Here is an 18,588-nt window from a genome sequence, read left to right as displayed (position 1 = left end):
AGGTCTTGGATTCATCTGGCTTTAGTGTGTTAATAGGTTTTGAAAGCAACCGGGCACACTTTTTGCGTTTTTGCCAGCAAGGTTAGTCCCTCTGCCTTTTTTTTTCCCCTTTCACTCTCCTCCCTTCGTCCTCTCTTCCCTCCCATGGTCTTCAGTGTTTTGTTTAGCAGTGTAGCTTACCTTTAAACTTGGCACGAAGAAAAAAGAAGGCAGCTTTTCTGTGGAGTAGATGGAGGGAAGGATAAGAACTGAGCCACCGCCCGCATCTGAGTTCCCTGGGTTCAGTTCCAGCGGCAGCAGCTTTGCTGCAAAAATCGCTTTGCTATTCGAGATAGCCAGCAGAGGGAATCGGAACTTTGCTTGCAGCAGGGGCTGAAGCAGCTTTTTTTTTTTTTTTTTCTTGGAGGAAATACTGCAGCCTTCTGGACTGCGTACGCTGCTCCCTGGAGAGGCTCTCTCGGTTCCACCCACCGGCTGGAAGGAGGGGAAGTGAATGAAAGGACAGGACAAGCCCCGAACACCATGTCACTCTGGGAGGGAGACAGCAGCAACTAAGCTGTGCAAGGTTTTTTTTTTTTTTTTTTTTCTTTTCCCTTTTCTTTTTCTTTCTTTCTTCCCCCCCCTTTTTTCTTTTTCTTCTTTCTTTCTCTTTCTTTCTTTTTATTTTCTTTTTCTTTAAGGTGAGGAAAGAGACACACAGGAGACAGGAAGCTGATCTGCAAGGATTCGGAGTTATGTTAAAAGGACTTTGATTTTTTTTTTTTTCCTTTACAAACGCTGGCAATTGACATCACTACAGACAGCCTGGCAGAGAACAAACTGCCTCATCCCAAGTGGACCCCGGCAGCTGGGGGAAGGCAGGCAAGATCTGGGAAAGCTGTGTGTGGGTTTTTTCCGACCGATCCCACTCTTCCTTTTTTTTTTTTTTTTTGGTGTGTTTCTTTTTTAATATTCTTGCTGTGTTGGAACTAGTGAGTGGTGGAAGACCGGGAATCTCAGAAGCCTCATCAGTCATCGGGACTGTCAGGAATAGTGGTTTAAGAGGAAGCTCGGCCTGGGGCACTATACCCTGTCATCCAGTTCCCTGCCTCGGAGGTAAAGATTCCAGCTACATGGGCAAACGCCTGGACCAGCCACAAATGTACCCCCAGTACACTTACTACTATCCTCATTATCTCCAAACCAAGGTATGGCTTGACCCAGAGTCTGGCAATCAGTGTGCTATCCTGCACTTGGGATGGGAAACAGACAGGCGTGTGATTATTTACCCCCCACCCCCCATCACCTCTCTCTTCCTGCCTCTTTGAAATTAGTAACATACCAGTGGAGTTAATGAGGCAGAGGAGAATATAGGAAGAAAGCAAGCCCGGGATTGTGGCAGTCTCTTCAAGGGGAGATAATAGTTTCACTCCAGTTCTTTTGTTGTTATTTGGCAGCATAACTGTTCCTGATGTCTATAAAGTCCTTTGCAGATGGGCAGGGTTGTTAGAAAGGAGATCCTAACAGTGATTATGAGGCACAAGAATACAATTTCAGGGGCTTTTCTGGTGAGCTGTTCTTTCTTTGTGGCTCTAAAAGGTTTTTTTCCCCCTGGATAGGACACGCCAGGGTGGGGGCGACTGAAACTTTTATTCGCCAAGTACAGAATGAAAGCAGAGTGTTGAAGGGATAGGACAGCGAATTAAAGTCTCTTGGAGTTTGTTTGGGTGTATTTTCGTTTTTGTTTTTTGTTTTTCTATTTGCCTTACATCCTTTATTTTATATTGAGGATGATCCGGATGCTAGAGACTGAATTTTGGAGGTTTACAATAGGCGTTCCTTACTTTTCGAAGCTCTGTTTTTCTGTGTTAGCTGCCATCAGGAGGCTTGGGTCTTGACAGGATGAAATGTAACTGATGGTAATTGGACATGAATTGGTTAAATGCTCCAGGCTTTTAAGTGTGTGCTCAGATGATCATTAGGGGGGCAGTGGCCAGCCCAGTAACTAAGCCATGGGCAGTGCGAACCATGAACTTTATCTTGCAGTTCAGAAAAGCGAGACTCTCAGGTGTGAAATCAGGGCTCCAATTTGTCAGTTAAATTGGACTTGATTTGGGGGAAAAATGTTGGTCAAGTTCCCACCTTGAAGGCATGGATTGTATCCCTTTACTGAGGATATTATTTTGTATTGCATTTGCCAGACTCCACAGTCTTCTTAATAAATAAATATGCTGAGCGTGAACAAGGCGAGCCTGAGTGATCTGGTCTGTCACCAGTACTCGTTGATGTAGTTAGGGTTTGGTAATTCACGCTGTAGTTATCTCTCGTGTATTGTGTCTCAAGCATACAATGCCTACTTGTGAATCAGACCAGGCAGCAGACTTTCGATATGATATTAAAGAGTGCTGGTTTTATGTCTTTCTTTTCCCATCGCTCTGTGATTCACCCTGCCCCTCCAAGGTCGACTCACATGGCTTTTTGCCTTTGTGAGCATTTAGTTTGTGCGGCTGCTGCTTAAATAGACCAGCGCTTCTGCTCCAGTGTCTTGAGTTTTAACTCTTTGGGGATTGGGTAGAGAACACTGCCTGCCTTCCTCAAGGAAATGGCAAAGCAAGGACAAGTTAAAAAGGGGAAATTTATAATCATTTCTCATCCCCCCCACAGAAAAACACAAACAACACACTCAAGGATTGCATGAAAATGTCAGACATTCCATCCCTTTGACTCATTTGGCTAAATTTTTCCAAATGTTTCAAAATTCACGATTTCTTTTTGGTCCTTGTTTTCTACTATGAAGTATGTTCAGGAAAAAAAACAAAAAAACAAAAACACAATACTTTAGATCAAAATGAATGGAATAATTGCTTTTCTGCTTGAGATTTCTTTTAACCTATTACTAGCAGGAAATAATGTCATGCAGATTATATTATACACAGGATGCTGGATGAGCTACACTGGTGGAAAGTTTTGTGTGTGTGTGTGTGTGTGTGTGTGTGTGTGTGTGTGTGTGACTGGGGTAAAAAGGGAAAGTGGAATGGTAAGGGAAAAGAGGAGAGCCTGAAAAATATAGACGGACTTTTAAAATAAAAGCTGTTTTGGGGTCCTATATAGTTTAGTGTTGTGTAGACAGGCAGCATCTGGATCTTGTTACTTTCAAGCTAGTCAAAGCCATCAACTTCTGGAACATTTTTAAAGAAGTTAGATCCATTAGGCGACCTAAGCTGATATTGAGGTAATCAGATCAGGGTGGTAGGGAATAAAAGATCAGCTACTTTGGTTATCGTGGAAGCTCATATTGATTATTATGTTGTAAAATTTCGACAGTGCTGTGAAGTTGTTGAATATTGTTACAGCGGTTCGGGAATGACTAAAGATGTTCGGAAGCTAAAGATGTGAACATGTGCCCTGTTTTGAAACTTGGGCACACAAAGAATGGGAAGAAGGGTCAATGTACAATCATATTTTAAAAGGTGAAGACTTTCTGACAATGTTAGTACTATATAAAATAGTACTATCATGCCTCAGTATAGCATGAAAACCACTGGGTTATGTCAGTATTAGTTTTTACTCCTTTTACACTTATATCTCAAAATATTATCTATAGTAAGGAAATACATGTCACTTGTATCTATTGGTGAGTCTAGGTGGAATTCATAAAATCCACTGTTTTCTAGCCTTGACTTGTAGTTATAACGTTACTTTTAAATCATTGCTATTTAAAATGATGCTGCTATATAAAGAATATTTATGGTTGATAAAAATAGCATTCTATGGTTCATAATAACAGTCCTACTCTGCTGATATCATACCTTAAACTGTTTTCTAAATTCAGATGTTTTTCTGTTATCCACAAAAGCTATTTAACGACATTAGTTTTGGGTGAACAATTTTCATGGGATTTTAAAGAACTGAAATGTTTATTATTGTGTTCATTAAGAAAATGCAAAAATGTGGAAACTTCTCTTTCTTCTTAAATATGTGTGCTAGATACAGCTACTATTTCCTTATGATAACGCAAAGTGAAAATGGGGTTTTTAAGTAAATGCAAGTGCTTTCCCTTTTCTCAAATGCAATTAATGTTTTAGAAAAACTTGTGACACTTCTGTGCCTTCTCTGCTTCTCTTATTTTTCCATTATAGTAAAACAAATCTCTGAAATTTGTTGCTTAAAAAAAGAATAGGAATAAGATATTTATGCTTTTGTCCCTTAGGATAGTTTTCCAAGTGCTTAAAATGTTATATTAGAAAAGTTTATGTGTAAGTTAAATACAATGAAAACTCAGTGGCTGACTTGTAGCTATACCTTGTAGCAATATTGTTATACTATGCTTACTTTCCCAGACCTCTCATTAAAAGTTGTCAGTTGTTAATTTTCTTTTTGACCAACTTTTTTTTTTCCCTACCAAGAAAAGCAATTTCAAAAAGGAATATTGCTTTTGGTTATGCAGTAATGAAGAAATCTTGGTGACATGTCATAATATTTAAATAAGAGACGTAACTGGATTTAGAGAGAAAGAGAGAGAGAGAGAGAGAGAGAGAGAGATTCATCAAAAACAAATTTGCTGTTGGGAGGCCACCCAGAATAATCAGCAAATTTTAGAGAAAGGGGACTTAAAAATAGTTCATTAACGTAATGATAATATACATAATGATGTTTGATTGAGTTGTAACCTAATATTGCACAATAATTTTGTCACAGCCCATTCAAGGCAACAGACCTGTTGCTACTGTATTTTGAGACCCAGGGTGAATTTCAGTCTGAATTTGAGGTATTTTGGGGGGTTTTCTTGGAAAAACAAGTACGTTGCACAAGAAAAACTGTAAAAGGGTGAAACATGGTCCCAGCCTGACAAATTGATATCTTGCCGAAGAGAAATAAGTGTTTCTCTCATATGTGATATTTGGAAAACTTCAGTCATCTTTATAAAATCTTATAATTCGCCCAAGCACACACAGCAAGCTTGTATTCCCTCCTGTACCACACCCTTACCAGTTCACTGTATTTCTTTCAAACCAGGGCACAGTTTCTAATCACATTGCTCTCACATCAGTCTACTGCATTCCCATCTGCTTTCGCAGAAGATCTTGAAACAAGGCTTCAGACTATGGGACCCTGACGGGGTTTCTTTGGCTGGTGGTACTCAGATTGTGTTCAGAGCCTAGTGTGAAGTTGGGGTCAGGTGTAAGGAGCAATTCATCAACCCCACACTGATTTCAGGCTGAATTTCCAACCATCTGCAGTCTCGACTGCCTCCTGTCTCTAAAAATCTAGCTGGAGCCCAACCGATTGTGCCATAGAAAGAGCAAACACTTGAAAACACAAGGGCTGAGGAGTAGGCAAAGGAATAGAGAGGCTGCTGTGGGTCAAAGGCTGTTCTTAAAGATGTGAATGTGCAGATCCTTCAAAAACAAAACAACCCCTAACACACTTCTTGCACATGAAAATGTAGAAAATCTTGCCGAGGGAGGGAATCAGTTTAGAATTTCCTTAGTACTTCCTGTCCAGATTTGCATTGATAGCCAGGGTTGGTAACTTGCCAGTTTTAAAACAGCCTTGAAAACTCCCAAGTTCTGTTTTCCTTTGAAAGGCTGAAACATACAAAACTGGTTTTCTAAAAACTCTTTCAGCATTTGAAATTTTAGGTACCACTCCAAATATTTATTTCGCTTCAGGGGGGTAACATGATAGCATGAAACTATTATAAACCTTGTTTCTCTCATTTTAAAATGTATACAATTTTAATTGGTATTAAATAAGAGAAAAATGGAAACAAGGGGCCACCATTCCTTTTCAGTTTTTTTTCCTTCTCTATTCCCCCCAATCTTTATTATCACTGGGATTGTCTTTTCTTTGCTATAATGTAGTCATAGTTTTCACAATGCTGAGTATAGTGCCTACTTAAAAGGAGTAGAAATGTAAAAAGTTCATGTTTTTTTTCCAGAATAATTCCAAACTTAAGGGAAACACCATGTGTCTATCTTTTAATAGTATCTTTCTAACATATTTTTCTTTTACTTTCTCTCAATTTGGAAAAACAATAACAGAATTATAACCCAAGGTTATTTCCATGAAGTAATAAAATCTGAGGGTTGGAGGTTGGGGCGATTTTCAGGGAAGGAGGCAAAAGAAGACAAGGAAGGATGTTAAGTTCATTCCAGGTCTTTCTGGCTCCAGGAATTCTGGAAAGCTTCATTTTTGCACTAATATGATTTTACACAATTCTTTTTGACATTATCAGTCTTTTTGGCAGAGAACGGGCTCAGTCACAATTATGCCCATGCCAAATTCTAAGAAAACCAGTCTTTTCCTTTAAAAGAAAATCTTTTTAGTGTTGGACTTCTTATTCAGAGTAAATGGTTGATGTTTATCCAAAATTGGCTTCGAGTACTACATTAAAATTGTGTTTTGTAACAGTCTCATAAGCCACAGCTGTATGTGATTAAATAGTGTAATATCAAAAGCATGTGAGAATAGACATTTTTATGCTATAGCTGTTGCACAGCAAGAGTAAAGATGGAGCTGAAGGGAGACCAAGAGCAAAAACTTATTCATGTGTTGTAATACGTGTGTTGAAGATATATGTTACTATTTTGTGCAGTAGTTGGAAAAATGCTGAACTGTTTTGATGTGATTAAAAAATATAATTTTTCAAAATGGAAACAGAATTATAATATATATTTTTATTTTAAATACGTAGTGTCATTTAATTAGAAAACACATAGTTACTGAGTAGGTGTGAAAGCGATGAGAAGATCAAAATTACTCCCAGGGAGCTCACATTCAAATAACAAAGTGAATTTCTCATTTTTGTTTTGAAATTATAAATGTTTTCTTCATTTTTGCTACTTTCTGTGGAATGTTTGTAAGAAAACCTTCATGCCGTGTATCCCCAATCAAAAGAGTGATAGTTAATAAGGATCAGCAACTTAGGGTAAAATGGACAGTGGTATGTTTCTTTTGAAGATAATTTGAAAATATGATTATCAGTTTTATATGAATTTTGCATTTTTTTTTTTTTTGGCCAGTGTTAAACATTACATAGTTACAGAAGGAGACACAACTTTTGCTTCTATTTCTTTAGCAAGGATGTTATAGTAAAGAGATTTCTATTTATTATGGTACGTTTTAACTATAATTTTTAAAAAGAATATTTGCTCATGAAAACTATAATCTCTAGCTTCCTAGAAATTATAAATCTATAGGATTACTAATACTAATGAAAATTTATTAGTAAGTTGTTTTCCGGGCCTTGGAAAAAAAACCTGTAGAGTTGGCTATTGATGTTCAGATTTCAGACACTAAAAAGTAATTTTAAAAAGGAAAAAAAAAAGAAGGGTGGACAGAGGTAAACTAGATCCTGTTTGTTTGTGTTTTTAATTTTTCTTTTTCAAGATGATACCGGTAGAGAATTTGTTCACATTTAAATTTTTTGGTTTTTTTCCATTTCGATTTCTTTATTAGTGAGAAAATATATACATGTGGAACCAGATGTCTTGATAAAGTTTTGGAATTTAGAACATCAACAACAAATAGACATCAAATTTCAAGAGTATAGCTAATAAATGATAAGATAGATAAGATAATGGAGTCTGTTTTTCTTTGGGGAAATTCTCTGATTTGTGTGTCAATGAATTTGTTTCTAGGTCAGGTTTTCTAAGATCTTTTCCAGGCTCAGCCTTTGTGACTTTGGCTTTGAGCTAGATGAGCATGCTTTGATATATTAGTGGTATTGGAGATGACCTCGTGTTTGTGCCATTGATGAGTTTTTGCTCAGGTCCCCAATGCTTTCTACAGAGAAGATCAAATGCTGCTTTGTAGGCTCCGGTGATTTGACAAATTTAACAGTCTGCATCCTTTGCCGCATCTAAATCCAGTGCGCAGAGAGATATACATCCATCACCTGAGAGTGGATGGAGAGCAGTTCCCAGGGGTGGGACAAATGACAGGCATCATTTAATCATTAGCATTGCCAGCTTTGTCGTTGTGGTTACTTTTCTTCTTTGAGTGGGTACAATTAGGGCTTATCCAAAAACTTAAATAATACCAGTATGATGCTTCCTTTTCCTCATTTAACTTTCTCTCTACAGGTGGTATAAGAGCTGAATGGTTATGCATATGTTTGGCTAAACCAGTTGAGGTAATGAAGGAAAGAGGATTGCATCATTAAAATTCTGACAATGCTAGATTTGTGAATGAGTCTAGGAGCTACTGTAAATATGGAAATAACAATCCATAAATAAAATCTTGTTTTCTAGAACTGGTTAAGATACCTTAAACGCTTTTCTTAGGTATGTAAGTCATATTTGAAACTTTTATCGATGTCTGAAAAACTATCAGGTTGTCCCTTTTAAAACTGAGTATTTACAGAAATTAGCACCCAGAATATAACGTAAAATTAAAGTAACTTAAAATTCAAGCAAATATACTTTTCAACTCCCAAATAATTTTGAGTAGCTCAAGTATTTGAAGGGTGTACAAAGCTTGGAATAAAATTCTAGAGACTTGTTTTCCAGTCTCTAAACACACATACACACACACACACACGCACACAAACACACACACACACACCATATGGCAGCACATTCAATTTCTTCTTGAGAGATGAGAAAAACACCTTTTTCTTTTGTTTTTGTTTTTGGCTTGGTGCTAGTCCCTTGAAGGGTTGTGACAGTTCCTAGATTAACCTTGTTCTTGGCTTTCATCCGCTAGGTCTCTTGTCCATTGCTGTACACACCAATTCAGACTGTACTTTTAGACATAAGGATGTTGTGTTTTAATCAAATGTAGGCAGGGAATTCCGAAAAGAATAAAATTCTGATGTTCTTTTCTCAACTTATTCCAAAAGTTAACCACTGCCTTTAAACTTTATTGTTTAACTGTTAGGACAGCTTCATGTTAACAATGGGAAGTTTTCTCTTTCTGGCTTGTTCTTGTTCTTGTATTTAACTTTGTTGATAAGTTAGAAATGATATGGAATAAGTCAGAGGAAATAAGTCAATGAACACGGTAGAATTTTCATCCACATTTAGTGACTTCTTTGAACAATGGGAGAAGTGAAGGGTCATTTTAAAACCTCTGTATTTTTGGGCTACTCTTGGAGGCCCACATCCCACATTCTAACAAGCCTGTTCATGTGCATTGACATTCCACACATCCAATTAGATTTTTTTCCTAATAAAATATTGAAAGAGGTTTTCTAAGTTTTCTGTTGAAACTCTCTCAATACAAGTAGATTAATTTATGTGTGCTGTGAATTTTGGGCCCTCATCTTGCATACGTGGGTGTTACTGCAAACTGAAAAAAAAATTGAATCTACAGTATTCTTGAGGTACAAAGAAAGGTTATTGAGGGACTGGGTAGAATGATAAATAAAGTTAGCAATGAGTTATGTTTTGTAGATATGCAAACAAATGTTTATTAATTTGGGTTTCACAGTTTCCTTTTTAGTTTGCAGGCGATTTATTTTTCCCATTGCCTCAGTGTTTTTTGTGGGTCACTAAAGTGGTCTGGGAGTCTGAAAAGCTGGCCATCTCTCCACCTATTGTGGCCTTTTGGCATTCAAGATATCTCTGTATTTTAGTAATCCCAAATTTCCGGAGTGGGGCACGTGGTAGAACAGCAGTGTATTGGAAAATGTCATTAACATTCTTTGGTTAAACTATGTCAAAAGCAGACACATTGGATTGACCTTTGGCAGCGAGAACAACTGAGAGTTCCAGATCTGGGTGCCAGGTTCACAGAATTATTTTCATTGTACAAATGGTAGAATTGTTTACCAATTGGAAAGAAAAAGAAGTTGAATGTAACAGGTGTTTCCCTGGGCTCCCAGTTTAGGGATACAAGCAGGAGGCAAATCAGTGGCACAATATTTTATGGCATAATCTTTCTAAATTCGTCTGTCCCTAAATAGGGGCATGGGTTTGTTAACATGAATTATTACTGCCACCGCCTCCTGTATCCCAGTGTCAATGGTTATTCACCTGGGATAACTTCCTTTGGTATCCAGAGGTAGCCTCTCAGCCCTACAGAATCTCTGTACCTCTTAAAGAACACATATCGCTACATGTATGTGTACTCCAGCCAGACCCACCGTTACTCACACAAGTGGTTGGATATCCTGAAGACACTGACTTTCTAGTCCTAAGCCAAGTGTCATGGCTTCCTTCATTTTCATTTTTATGCCAGTAATATAGGGAAGTCAGAATCCCAGTCCCCAAGCATGGCCATTTCTTTCCACCTTAATCAAGGTGTTTTCTCTGACTCTCTAGCTCCAGTAATATGCTCACAGCTGAAAATTCACTCCCACTCCCCTCTTGGAGGGAGACTTTCCATAATCACCCATTATTTTGAGTCTCTTATTACTTAAGTTTTTTTGCCAGCCCTCTAGCCAGATCTTACTGAATTTCACCACAGATTGAATAAATCAGCTTTGGCTTATAGCTCTCATACATAACACACACACAAACACACACACACACACACACACACACACTTTCCTGTAAACTTTCAGGATTATTTCAATGGTTCCGTCTGATTTTCTCTGAGACTACATTTAGTCTACTGCAGAGAAATATAGAGGGACAAAGTAGTCTTAAGGAGACATACCATGTTTCCCCGAAAATAAGACCTAGCTGGACCATCAGCTCTAATGCATCTTTTGGAGCAAAAATTAATGTAAGACCTGGTCTTATTTTACTATAATATAAGACCGGGTCTTTATAATATAATATAATGTAATGTAATGTATTATAATGTAATGTAATATAATATAATATAATACCAGGTCTTATATTAATTTTTGCTCTAAAAGACACATTAGAGCTGATGGTCTGACTAGGTCTTATTTTCGGGGAAGCAGGGTATATACCTGTTCTTTCCAGTTCATATGTATGTATAGATGAGTATATTTGCTGCTAGTTGGTTGCAAAAAGGGATGAGTCTCACCAAAAGTGACTAATAATTTTCGTTTTCTTCTAAAAGTGTAATAGTTTTCCATGATCTGAAATATATTGATAACGTATTATGCAAGTTATATACCTACTCTTTTTTCCTGCTCTTCTTGATAGCATCCTTTAGAAATCGTATTGATTGACTCCGGTTTTTCTCCAAATAATTTCATAATAATTGTTCACACTGTAGAGATTTTGATGATCCTCAAACTTTTAGTGATGAGGTTGTTAGTGGCATAGTATTAAAAAAAAAGATGACAGTTTTGCAATTTTAATTAACAAGTGAAAATAAAAATAAAAGAGAAGAAAAAAATAGAAAGGGAAATGGTATCAACTCTTAATCTACTTTTGAAAATTTCTGGAACTTGACTTTTTGTTTTCCTTTCCAAAGACAAAGGTTAAGAGCTGTTTGGCAAGGAGAAGATGGTTTACAAAGTGAAGAACCATCTTTAGGAAACAACTTTAACATGAATCTAGAACTTGATATGGAGAGTCATATAGTTGAGACTTTTGGTGTTCTGTGAGGGAAAAAAAAATCAAATAAATGCTTATGAGCACAGGGTAGAGCTTTGTTTTGTTTATTCACATGTCAAAGCTTTTAGTGATCTCTAACATTTGCTTTTGTTGTCCTGACTCACCCATCACTAGTCCTTAGGGAGGACCTGGAGAAAAGCATTATTGAACCTTTTGACTAGATTCAGTAGTGTTTTTTGGAAAGTCTTTGGAATCAAATTTTGACACATATCTTTGCATTTCTGTATGTAAAATATTCATATGAAATCCCTGTATGTTCAAAAATATTATCATGAGTGAAGCTATATTGTTCTATGTAGAAAGGATCTGGCTGTGAGAGGGGGAAACAACATAATTTATAAACACAGCAAACTTAATTGGCATGAGCATCACAATGCAAAGTACTAACCACACAGCAGTGATGTCTGAGAGCCACCAATGTGCCTAGAGACCCATAGTGCAGTTGGATGGAGGATACATGTGCAGTATGCTTAGTGCTCTGGACTCTCAGCACATGTGTATATTAGAGGGTGGGACCTGGTAAAAGAGTCTCGATTTCAACATGGTCATTGAGTAGTTTACGTCAATAGAGGTCCAAGAAAGGTTACTTACTATTTTTGTTATTATTCATGGTCCATCTTTTTTGGCAAGTTCATTTTATCCTCCATCCTTATTTCATTTAGGATGGATATCTGGCATGACTTCGCTTTTACATTACATCTTACATTTACATCTTCCACATCCCCCTGCCTTTCTCAGATTGTCTTTCCTGGGGAACTAATTTTTTTTTCCTTTATCACACCTTCTATTTCCCTTCTTCTTTCTTGTTCACTTCCTTTCTCCTAGCCTCAAGGTTTTTCTTCTCTCCCTACCCCATGGATTCACCTTCTTTGCTTTCTTGCCTTTAGCTCCTAAACTTCTGCTTCTCCTTTCTGTTCTCTTTCAGTCCCCTGTTATCGTTTTAGTTGTTGCTTTATTTTCCCCCATTTCTTTTCAAGGTAGAGTGAGATTGAATTTTGACTTTCTTCCTTTTTTTTTCTTTTGCTTGGCTATAAGTTTATTTCTGGCTTTTTGAACACACCTTTACCCATCAGTTATTTTGTCACAGTTATTCTTTGAAACTCCTGAGGTCGAGTACCACAGGGTCTTCATCTTTGAGTGCCCTGCAATGTCCAGTAGAGTGCCTGGTGCAGACTGAGTGCATAATGAGAGGTTTTCAGAATGCATTCATCTCTGTTGTTCTGGCATCTCGTGTACTACTCCATCACTAAAGGCAATAATTTTTAAACCGCTGTCGCTTGGGTCATCTTTACCTATGTGATGCTTTATGTCAAGTCATTTTGTGTACCAGAAGTAAGACTTGTTAAAATAAATGTCTTTCTTTACATGTACAGGTTGATGCACTCTCTCTCTGTCCCATCTTTCCCCCTTGAAATAAATGAGCCCCTAGGCTAGGTACCCTAGGATTGTTGGCTGGAGTTGGGTTACATCCTTAGCTAATTGGATACACTGTGATAACCATAGCTGAGCCAAGTTAGAACCTGAAACAGAAAAAGAAGCGGAGAGGAAAGAGCAGAAAAACAAACAAACAAACAAACAAAACAAACAAAAACTGCCACATTGTTGCATTCCAAGACACTGGCTAGAGCTCAGGAACACGTGCCAACTCAGGGACGGACAGAAGTGGATTTCAAAGACAGTCTAAGTAGCTAGTACTTGGAACTTGGGGATGAAAGTAAGCAAGTAGGTCAGGGCTAAATGGAAGTGGTGGTGGTTTGGTAGGAAGACCATTCCTGAACAATTGCCAAGAACATCAGTTTGTATAAGTGGCTTCCTTTCTGGGGTTGGCAGAGAGTTGGGCATATAAGGAGGTGAACTTAGTTTAAGGTGCTAGGAGATGGCTTGAGTCGTAGACCCACCTTTTTGTCTATTTTGCTTATTCAAGACAGAGAATCATGAATATAATAGTCCTATATTAATATAATCTACCCATGCCATATGATAGTACACAACAATACTGACATGGATTTTATAACTAAAAATTTTGAAAAGACAACTTCAGAGTTCAGGTAAGAGTGGCAAAATTCCTATTCCAGAACGAAAATTTTATAATTTCCCTATATAATTAAGCCGGTATAAAGATGTCTAAAGTAATGATAGATGCTATAAGATGGGATTCTGATGTAAACTTCATAGCCTTTCTCACTAAGGAGTGCATAAAGATAATAACCCAGTTGTGGCTAAGAGAACGAATCGTGTTTTTGGTTTGGGTGCCTCTTGGTTTTTTTCAAGTTGTGCTGATTCTTTTATTTATTTATTTATTTTCTTATGTTTGCATTTTTACTCTATCATGGTTGATTTTTTTGTTTGTTTATTTGTTTTGCATCAAAGTACTTATTACCATTTGTAGAAGACTTTCTGTATATGCAGTTCCTCAATGTTTAATAAATTTTCTATTGCAAAGTAATCCATACTCAGTGTATGTAGTGAAACAATTCAAGATATGTAATGAAAATAATAATCTTGTTGAGCACACCACATCATTCCATCAAGAACTCTCATCAATACAAATACTAATAATAAAATCATTGGTGTCCTATAGCATTTTTTTATGCTCATGCAACCATACAAACAGATCTATAGCCCATGAAATCACAATGAATAGGTTATTTTACTCTTTTTTTTCAATGGAAAGGATGCTTTTTGAATTCTCAACAGATCATTACATATATATATACACACACACACATGTGTATATACACACACGTGTGTGTGTGTGTGTGTGTGTGTGTGTGTGTATGTGTATTTGATTTTTATTGTCAGGGTAATTGTTCCTAGGGTGTTTGTACCACATTTTATGCAAACGTTGCCCATCAATGGGCATGGATTTTTTGCTACTGTTTTCCCGTTATGAATAATGCTGCGCTATATGTACGAGGTACTCATTTCAATATTGAAAATTTAATCAACGATAATCTGCTCTTTTCTGTGAAAAGATGAACTTCCTGGTTGAGGTTTGAGCTGAAAGGGAACCCCTAACATTTTGCAGAAGCAGAAGTGTCTCATTTCCTTTGTGACACCACCACTGGGCTTCCAGTGGATGCTTGGGGTCTGTGGTGCTACCATTTCATTGCTTCTCATCTGTTTCATGTTGGGTGCACTTATGTTTCAAGTTGATTTCCTGTGTCTGTCATGTTGTATTCCAAGTTGAAAGAGCAACAACAGTCAAGGACAGCTTCAGGCAGCCCGGATCTTCCTAATTGATTGGAATGCCATTTGAGGCATTTTTGTCCTAGAGCAGATATTTTGTCCCAAGAATTTGGACATCAGAATTTTTATTATTTATTTATTTTTATTTTTTTTGGCAGTAATGCAAACTTGTATTTTGTGAGAGCCCTCATCTGTTGGACTTGTTTGGTGTTACCTGACCATAGGGGAAATGTCATGGGATGTTCATTGAGCTAGAAAAAGTGACTCTGTAAAATCTAACGAACGTAGGCAAAATCTGATTTTATTTATTTTTTTTTCTTTTGTGCTTGCTCTGCTTTCCACTACCTATATCAATTTTAATTAAAATAAAAACATGGAAATGAAAAGAATAAAACAGAAGTTTACCTACAGAAGTTGTTACTCTGGGCTGATACAGAAATATTTACTAACTAAAAGCTGTATAGAAGTCGGTAGATCATAAAGCCTCAATAGTTTGCTCTTTCTCTAAGAAATGTTAGAACAAGGACACATATTTCTAATAACACTTAAATCTCTTTCATATAGTCACATTTCATAGAACTTAATCACCCCTTTCACAATTTGATGGCTATGTTGCATGTACTTCTTTTGAAACTCAAGGAGTTTTCCTAAATATGGGCCTGCAAGGATAGTTTTTTTTAATTTTTATTTTAGTTTGATGTATATGAGGGGGGATCTTAGTTCAACACACCAGAGAGTTTAGCATTTTCTTTTTTGACAACTTAAATATGCACCATTTTTTACCCATCCTTAAACATCAATAGTATAATAGACTTCATACTTTATATATATTTAGGGGAAGTAGAAACATTTTAACAAAGTCTATAAAAGGAATTTAATAACCATAAATGAAAAGAGCAATTTGGTTAGGTAAAAGGACTCTGAGTGTATTAAGAATGGTTACCAGAGGCCCAATTTTTAAGTTCTAGAACTTTTTTGTAATACCGTTTCCTCAAGGTTTCCTTACCTTTTTATATTTCAGTTTCCTGCCATTTCTTCCCATGACAAGAATATTTAGTTATTTGATAAGAATGTCTTGACAATCAATATTAGACTAACAGTAATGTGTTTCAATGTTCTGCAAAGAGTGCCAATATATTATTAACATATTGTGAAGATGATAAAATATAAATAAGAACCATTAACTCCAAGAGATTGCTATCAGGGATAATGGTAAGGAGTGGGTGACTAAAATTGACTTGATACGTAAATATAATGGAGCACGAATCCTATGATAGCTTACATCAATGCCATTCATTGAAATATTTCTTTGCTCTTCCATTATGTTTCTCCGGCATCCATTACTGCAATCAGCTGGACTGAAATCAGGTAGAGAGCTTTGCTTTCATATTTCTCACACTTCCTACATTAGTATATTTTTATTGTTGTTTTGTTTTGGAAAGCAATGCAAGTCTTTCTCAGCACTCCTTAGAATCCTCACCCTGCAGTCAGAGATGAATCTATTGGGACATTGTCTGGTTTTTACATTGCTTTATTTCACAGTACTTGCACTTTCCTCATTTAAATTCCCAGGATGTCGTTTTCCCCCTAAAGTGTCTAAATTAGTGGAGGTAAAGAGTGTCATTCTCGAAGCCAGTTTATAGTGTCAGCTTTTGCTTCCTTACAGCTAATCCTCATGTTTAAAGTGCTTTGAGTGAGGCCAGCACTGGCTGTGGGTGTGGTATTGGGTTGTAACCAGATTATTTTCCAGACTATTCACTGGAGAGTGAAGGAACTAAGTTTTGTTTCAGTTTCTCCAATTTACATTGCGCTTTCAAAGATCCTTCAAACTTGCTCACGTGTAGCATTATTGAACTTTAATTTTACCCACTTGTTAATCTTAACAACTACAATGGCTACCGTCACCAAGCTCTTTATGCTCAAAACACAAGGGTCATCTCAAAGGTCTTCAAGCTGTGTGATCCTCAATACTTGTTTTAATACTGTTTCCCCAAGGTTTCCTTACCTTTTTATATTTCAGTTTCCTGCCATTTCTTCCCATCACAAGAATATTTAGTTATTTGGTAAGAATGTCTTGACAATCAATATTAGACCAGTAGTAATCTAGTGGGTGCATATAGTAGGTTCATATGGTAGGTGCTTAATAAATGTCAATTGACTACATGGAAGCCACTGTTCCATATTCTGAACTCTAATATTGCTTACTGATAGATAATCTTTGGACCCTGAACCATTTTTTATTCCCTCTGGTATCTGCCATTAGCTCCCGGGGGGGAAGGGGTGAAAAAAATCCTTGTCTGCTACTTGTTTATATAATTCTCAGTTCCTACATGAACATAGTGCTAATTAGTATTTACTGATTGAAGAATGTATGGTCTTGCTCTCTAAAAATCCTTTAATCAATTTTATGATCCTCAGGAAAATTTAATGAAACCTACTCCATATGTATTTGTGCTTTCTTTATCGTTTTCTTTATTCCTTTTTAATTTCAAAATAATATCTCACTTTCAATGCCAAAAATACATAAAACTAGGAAAAATATAAAAGTGAAAGTCTCCTTAAGGTGTTTGGCATTTTTTTTCTGTAAAATATTTGCTTTCTTTTTGCTTTTTCACATGGTTCCTCTCAAGCCAACATTGACTTAACCAAGGAAAAAACAAGTGTCTGAGAACATCTGCCTTCTCTCATACTTTTGTGTAAGTTTGGTCTGAAGACATGGGAAGTAAGATATTTTCAGTGTTTGTGCAATGAATTACAAAAAAAAAACCTTACAGTCTAGTACTGTGCTCATTTATATCATATTCTACAGTTATTAAGAATGGATTTAAAAGTTGGAATTTCAGAATGTGAAATAGCATGTATCATCAATTAATGCATGTTCATGGAGGTCTCCCTTAGGTCAGCCCTGTATGAGGGCCGGGCGGGGGAGTGTTGGACAAGATAGAACAAGGTTATAATGTGATTCTTGCTCTTCAGATGTTGGTCATTTGTTTGAGGAAATAGAGGTGACACATGAAACAAACGGGAGTAATTAAATGCTAAGTCGTGTGACATTGACTTGAATGAAGTGAAGAAAAAGGATCAGGGCTGTTAGGGTAAGAAGAGCTATTTAAGGAAGAAGAGAGTCTTCAATCAGTCTTGAGATAGACAAAGCAATTGGGCTTTTGGGGTATCGGTTAAGTCTGGGAGCATTGGGACGGTATTCCTTCTTGAATAAGACGAGAGACATAGGCATGAGGTTGGAATTATGGGGAGACAGGATAGTGAGAAGACAATCTTAGCTGGCAAAAGGATCAGTCGAAGAGGGAATAGGTTGGATAGTCAGAATGTAGCACTTACAGAAAGGCTTTCAGAGGTCAGAAAAGAAGTACAGCATAGGGAATATAGTCAATAATATGGCAATAAAAATGCATAGTGCCAGGTGGGTACTAGACCAGTCAGGGGGCATCACTTCTTAAAGTATATAAATGTCTAACCACTATGCTGTACACCTGAAATTAATATAAAATAATATTGAATGTCAAAATAAATAAAGTGTAAAAAAAAGGGTCAGAAAAGAAACAAAGTGAATAATTATTTAATTTTTCTGCACGGAGTGGTTTTCTAAGCTTCAGTCCAAAGACATAAACCATAAGTGAAAGGAATGATAGACTTAAAATTCTTTATTGTTTTTATGAAATTCCCACATGTTAACTAAAGGTATATTTATAAATCCTCATCTAGCAGAACTCTACCATAGTGCAAAATAAAAAGCAAATAAACAAATAAACACTCTTGTAAAAATAAATAAAAAAACAACAAAAAAAGTTTGCAGCATAATACTACAAAGGTTTGATATAAAATATGTTCCTACTACTTAGTAGGAAAAAAAGAAAAATAAAGCACTTCAATAATAAAAGGGACAGAAATTCATAAATGAAGAAACAACAATAGCTCG

General features: G+C 36.6%; 1 protein-coding gene across 11 annotated transcripts in view; it reads left to right on the top strand.

Annotated features, from left to right (window-relative positions):
* The first annotated feature begins 645 nt into the window (after positions 1–645).
* Positions 646–18,588, top strand: part of RBMS3 (RNA binding motif single stranded interacting protein 3) — a 648,742-nt gene continuing 630,799 nt past the window's right edge. For 6 of the 11 annotated variants that reach the window (XM_033132638.1, XM_033132634.1, XM_033132632.1 and 3 more), the window contains exon 1: positions 646–1,187. In XM_033132638.1, the coding sequence (XP_032988529.1) occupies positions 1,113–1,187 (75 nt within the window). In that variant the 5' untranslated portion in view covers positions 646–1,112. The remainder of the gene's footprint in view (positions 1,188–18,588) is intronic. The other 5 variants (XM_033132643.1, XM_033132637.1, XM_033132636.1 and 2 more) reach the window with 2 other exon arrangements.

The sequence above is a fragment of the Rhinolophus ferrumequinum genome, chromosome 17 (assembly GCF_004115265.2).
Source record: "Rhinolophus ferrumequinum isolate MPI-CBG mRhiFer1 chromosome 17, mRhiFer1_v1.p, whole genome shotgun sequence".
Lineage (NCBI taxonomy): Eukaryota > Metazoa > Chordata > Mammalia > Chiroptera > Rhinolophidae > Rhinolophus > Rhinolophus ferrumequinum.
Note: the sequence above shows the minus strand (reverse complement) of the source record. Positions and strands in the feature narration are given on the sequence as shown.